Raw genomic sequence first — 6,000 nt, forward strand, 5'->3', positions numbered from 1 at the left:
GAGAGGGAGGGAGGGAGAGGGGTTTAGCTTGGGCAGGGGATTCCCCTTTGGCAGCTTCACTTGGCTCCGGTTCAACAAAGCTGCTCAGTGAGAGGAGGAGAAAGGCGGAGAGGCCTTCCTCTCCAAATGTCCCTCCACTCCCCCCCCCAACCCAAACCAGAAGGAAGAGCGTTACCTGTATAATTTAGGCTAAGTCTGTGATCTTTCCAACCACCCAGGGTGGAAAGAGGCAGGCTCCTGCTGTTTGGCCCTAGAGATGGGGTAGACTGCTTTTGGATATGGAGGCTCAACCTAGCTACTGTGGCGGACAGCCACCGACAGGCTGCACCCACCAGGAATGTGTCTAATCAGGGCTCTCCCCTCCGCCCCCAATTTGCCTAAGCAAATGGCCGCCCTGACATGCTGCGGCAACACAATTTCGCACTTCAGGGGCTGACAGGAGTCGTAGTTTGAAACATCTGGAGGGTTAGGGAAGGCTGGTGCGTGTTGATTATACAAAGGATGGATTTCTACATCCTGGGAGACCCAGGTTCAAATCTACAGCAGAAAGATTCCAGAAGGCTCAACTCTTGGATACCTTCCAAGTTAAATTACCTTCCCTTTCCCTCCCCTGAAAAAGTGTATTTTTAAATGTGTTTGCTGTAATTATGTTCCTTTTTATAGAAATGTCTGTACAGAATAACCAACAGCTGCTTGTTTCCTTTTTTAAACAAAGGGGCTGTGTGCTGTTGGCTTAGCTAGCGCACAGGCCCATTTCACTGATTACGCCAATAGTCACTGAGGCTAGAACTATGCGTTCTACAAACGCATTGGGGTGAGTCATGGTATTTGCAGGGGAAACTGCTTAACTCCTCTCCCCACACCCAGAATCTGCAAACGGCTGGGCACCAGCGTAGAGATAGAAATACCACAAAGCAACCATTTGCATGTGGGGTGAAATATGGGGTATGGGCAGTTGCCGTCTCCAGCCTCCTCAAATGATGCCTCAAATTCTTCAGCCCCACCATGGAAACTGAAACTAGAGGCGAGATTCAACTTCCACCCATGACTCAGTGCCGGGATGGGAAAATCAGAAACAAGGAAGTCCTCTGAGCATGTGCAAGCTGCCTTTGGGCAGCTGTCGCTTAATTATACAATTCCCAGGTATTGCACACATGCCTTCTCAGAATCGACCCTCACAACTGAAGCTCCCCCACCCCCATTGCCTGCCAGGCCCCAATCCTTCCTGGATTCTCCTGCACTTCCAGCTCTCCCCCCTCGAGCACCCAGCTTCTCCCTCTCCTTACGTGTCTCCGTCCTCATCTTGCTTGGTCGCTGTGGCAACGTCTAGGGCCAACTGGGCCTCCATGGGGCAGAGGAAAGAGTAAGGAGTGGGGATCCTCAGCACTGGGCTGGGGGTCACGGGGTGCAAAAGTGGCGACATCTCGGGGCTGAGGAAGGGACCGGCCAAACCTGAAACAGGGAGGTGGGGAAAAAGAGAAAGAAGGGGTTGGAATGAGACACAAAGCTGACCCTAAAAGAACCCAGGCATCCGGGACTTCTAGTCCCCTCATTGATAAGTTCACTGGAAGGCTTTCCTTGAGCTCTGCCCGTCGACAGCCTCTTCAGGAGCAAGGAATGCCGTTTTGAGCCTCAGTAGTGGTGGCAGAGAGAATGGGCGCGTAGGGCCGCAAGCAGCAAGAGTGACAGCAAAGCCCCAAGGTTGCATTTTATTGCCTCCAAAGGCGCTTTGTTATCGCTGTTTGTATTCGCAGATGCATTTCAGACATCACAACAACCGAAGACAGGGGTGATACTGTTGGTTTGTTTAAAAAAAAAATAGAGAGAGAGAGGAGGAAACTGCCCCCTCCAAAAGAAAACTTGGTTCTCCTGCCAAGAAGCTCAGATTTCTTCACTCTGGTCAAAGTGGGTGGAACAGCAAAACGGCAATTAAAGGGTCTAATCTGCACCATACAGTTAAAGCACTATTTATACCACTTTATACTGCTTCCACCAAAGAATTCTGGGAGCTGTAGTCCAGGGGTCTCCAAACTAAGGACCGGAGGCCGGATGCGGCCCAATCACCTTCTAAATCCGGCCCGCGGACGGTCTGGGAATCAGCATGTTTTTACATGGGTAGAATGTGTCCTTTTATTTAAAATGCATCTCTGGGTTATTTGTGGGGCATAGGAATTCATTCATATTTTTTCTCTCCAAAATATAGTCCGGCCCCCCACAAGGTCTGAGGGACAGTAGACCGGCCCGCTGCTGAAAAAGTTTGCTGACCCAGTCTGTTAACGGTGCTGAAAGAGTGCTTTAAAAGTATTGTGCGGATTTGGACTGCATCCAATAAGATGTGCTTGGTTTCGGTCTGGCTGCATTCGCGTTGTAACTCAGGACGGTCTTTGCTTATTTGCCGCCTGAGGCAAAATGCAGTGTTTTTCCACACCTAGTGGGCAGCAAGGAAGGGAGTGGTTTCTGGGGCACCTCACTGCTTCCACCAAAGTACCATGGGCAGAAGTAAAGCCTGAGCATCTAGCACTGCCACAGGTTTGCTTCTCCCGATGCCACAGACGCCACAATTCTGACAAAACTTGCCGTGAAGTCCGGATTCCCCACTTGAGGAGAGGAGCTTCATTTTACCTTGCGCCTGTGCTGGCCTCACACCTGACGAAGACTTCTGTTGTGCTCAGAAGCTTCGCCGTCTCCAAGCCACCAGCTGGTCCAATGGCAAACAACTCGTAATGAATGAATAAATAAAAATGCTTCAGGCGTTTCTACAGCACATGCCTTCTGCAGAGTGCTGCAGCTCTCCAACGCCTGCAACAACCCGGTAAGGTAGGCTCTTTCGACAAGAGATCTTTCCCAGTCTGCATCTTTACAGCATCAAGATGTTTTTAATGATTCTGTATCTTTTAATGATTTTATATCTTCTGCTCTGGGCTCCTTTGGGAGGAAGGGCAGAAATAAAATTAATAAGGATAGAATCATAGAATTTTAGAACTGGACGAGGCCCTGAAGACCATGTAGTCCAGGGTTTCCTAAACTTGGGCCTCTAGCTGTTTTTGGACTACAACTCCCATCATCCCTAGCTAGCAGGAACAGTGGTCAGGGATGATGGGAACTGTAGTCCAAAAACAGCTGGAGTTCCAAGTTTGGGAAACCCTGGCTAACCCAACCCCCTGCAATGCAGGAATATACAGCTGTTCCATACACTGATTGAACCTGCAACCTTGGTGCTATAGGACTAAATAAAAAAAATAAAATAAAAAATATTCCTCACTGCAGGCCAGAAGCCGCTTGCTACAGCCACTTAGGCATTTTCAGGGCTGAAGTGCAATGCACGCAAGGGGACTTCCTGATTCAGATATTATGTTCTTGGGACCAAGGCAGGCGCCAACATCTCCATTTCACCCGTTTCACAGTCCTCCCTTCCATCTGGCTGCCACACCTGCCTGACAGATTCATTTCCTCCTTGCTGCATGCCTTCCTCTTCTTGACCCTTACAGCTGGGAAAGGGTTTTTTTTTTTTTAAAAAAAACAACAACGAAAAACTTTTGGCCGAGTCCAAGGCCCTTCCATCGCCTCAATTACCAAGTGGGGCCCTTGGATCGCAAAAGGGATGATGCAAACCAGGAGTGAGTCACCTGTGGCCCTCAAATGTTGTGGGGCTCCATCTCCCCGGCCAACACAATCTGGAGGTGATGGGGTGTGTGGTCCACATAGCTGCCAAGTTATCCCTTTTTTAAAGGGATTTCCCCTTATGCTGAATAGGCTTCCACGCGAGAAAAGGGAAAACTTGGCAGCTATGGTGGTCCATCGAGGTCAAGAGCACCGCAGGTGAGCCACTCTCGCTTCTGGAAAGGCAAGCGGATGGGTGCCAAGTGATTGGGAAGGAAGTTGGCTGCAAAAAAACCCCTAAGGATGCAGAGGTAGAAAAATCAGCTGCCGGGGAAGGGGATTGAGCTAGGAGCATTCCAGAGAGGGTGCCTTCTCTTTACCTGAGTAATACGCAGCTGGGAATCTTGGGTAGCTGACAGAGATATACGGAGAGTGGTAACCATTGAAGGGGGAGCCCCACAGCTCGCTGCTCTCAGTCTTGGGGACTTTGCCAGCCAGCGGCCCCTGGGCGTCCCCATCTGCCCCCGGCACAACATACGGGCGTTTCCGCAAGGGCAAGCACGTCTTGGCCGTCTTCTCCCCCTCCAGCCCCGCCTGGGGGGAAGCCGTGCTCCGTATTCCTGGAAGGATGGGGCCGGGCTGGCAGACGGCACTCGGGGCTTCCTCAGGCTCCCGGGAAGTGGGCAACTGCCTCCCGGAGGCATCCAAAGAAACCTCTCTGTCGGTGGCGACGCATCTGCCTTGGCTGCCCCCTTTCCGCCAGGTGCTCAAGTCCACAGGTAGCTCCCCGGCCATGTTTGCCAAATCCTCCTTGCCGTCGCCGGGCAGGGACTCCCGGACAGGTTTCGCTTTCGGCTCCAGAGCTGGGTCAAGGGTTGGTGGAGGGGGAGGCGTCCACCTGGTCAGCTTTCCCGGGTGCTGCTGAGTGGGCAGTCGGAAAGTCACCATCACCTGCTCATGTTCGCAAACCAAAAGCCCGCAGGGAACCCGCTCACCCAAGTCAGCTTGGGGAAGGTTCTTAGTTTGTGACGGCTGCCGCTTTCTAAGCGCCCTCCGACGGACGCTGCAAATCCCTTTCCATAGGCTCGAAAGAATGGATGGTTCGGTTACCTCCACCGACGTGCCATGTGATCACACCTGAGCGCTTTGCTCACAGGGTGTGGGCAGTGGGTGAGGTGTCATTCTCAGGAAGCCGGCAGGCAGTCCTTTCCGAGAGCAGCAGGGAAAGAGCGGCCGGGGGGGGGGTGCAGGAAGGTCACAACCCCACCCGCACCCTCCTCGTCCGCTTTATGGATTCCGGAGAAAGGAGTCACCAGCCAAGCCGCGCCCGGTCTCCGTGCCTTGCCAAGTCAGTCTCTTCTCTTGTTTTTATTTTTCCTCGCTGGAAGTGCTCCCCCGCCGTCCAAACACGACGGTCCGGGTGGCGATGGCAGTGCCCTCAGTGCCCCGCGGGCGCCCACGAGTGAATCCCGAGGAGCGGCGGTGACACCCGCTGCTTCGCCCACCCTCCGCGGTAGAGGAAGCCGGGACTTCCCCGTCGGCTCAGCTGAATACTAGGGACTTTCACAGATGCCTCTTACCGGCCTCCCCTCCCCGGGGGAGTTCCGCCTACAGCTCCTCCTCTTCTTGGCCGCCTGCCCGCTCTCGAAACTCCTTCCCCCGGCAGGCGCGGCACAACGGCCAGGGGAGCCCTACGCGCCATGCGCCCAGGGCGCATTGTCAAGGAGGCCAGGTGCGCCCAGGGCGCATTGCCAGCTCCCCAGGCGGAGAGGCGAGCGGGATGGGGCGGGGGGCGCTTCGCTTCGCTTTTGCGGCCCTTTTCCCGGACTTCTCCCCTCCCAGCCGGGAACGCCCCAAAGGGGAAGGGCAAGGAGTGCGACCGCCCCTCGCCAGGGCGAGGAGGCGACGGGGCGCTTAACTCTTTCCTCTGGAAGCGGCTTTTCTCGAGCGGGGTTGCGCCAGGCGAATGAGAGAAAGACTCCCAGCGATGAATGAGGCTGCGCGGCTCAGTGGTATTTACTGGAAGAAGGTAAAACGCGGATCTACACGGATCCTCATGGATCCTCCACTTTTTTTAAAACAACTCCAACAAATCCAGTGTCATATCACATCTGGAAGCCACGACTACAGACTGGACTATAAAAAACGTGGATCCAAAACTTTGCTGCCCTGCAGCAACACAAAAACGTGGTTCCGAGGCACGGATCCTCATGAATTCATATGATTTTTATATAGAAACAAAATAAAACCACCATAATACTCTAGACCACATCTTAGTCTATAGGCACCACCAAAAAAATCACGCACCCACTGTTTCATGTGGTCGCAATGGCACAAAAACGTGGTTTTGAAGCACGGATCCTCATGGAACCCCACGCTTTTTGCATGGGACGCCCCCTA

At 53.3% G+C, this 6,000-nt stretch overlaps 1 protein-coding gene across 1 annotated transcript in view; it reads right to left on the bottom strand.

Moving 5' to 3' along the window:
• BCL3 (BCL3 transcription coactivator) overlaps nucleotides 1–5,563 on the bottom strand; it is a 28,611-nt gene extending 23,048 nt beyond the window's left edge. Inside the window, exons 1-2 of the mRNA XM_035119853.2 lie at nucleotides 3,981–5,563; nucleotides 1,287–1,452 (exon numbers count right to left, since the gene is read on the bottom strand). Coding sequence (XP_034975744.2) covers nucleotides 1,287–1,452; nucleotides 3,981–4,548 — 734 coding nt within the window. The 5' untranslated portion in view covers nucleotides 4,549–5,563. The remainder of the gene's footprint in view (nucleotides 1–1,286; nucleotides 1,453–3,980) is intronic.
• Nucleotides 5,564–6,000: the final 437 nt, after the last annotated feature.

This window comes from Zootoca vivipara, chromosome 6 (genome assembly GCF_963506605.1).
Source record: "Zootoca vivipara chromosome 6, rZooViv1.1, whole genome shotgun sequence".
Lineage (NCBI taxonomy): Eukaryota > Metazoa > Chordata > Lepidosauria > Squamata > Lacertidae > Zootoca > Zootoca vivipara.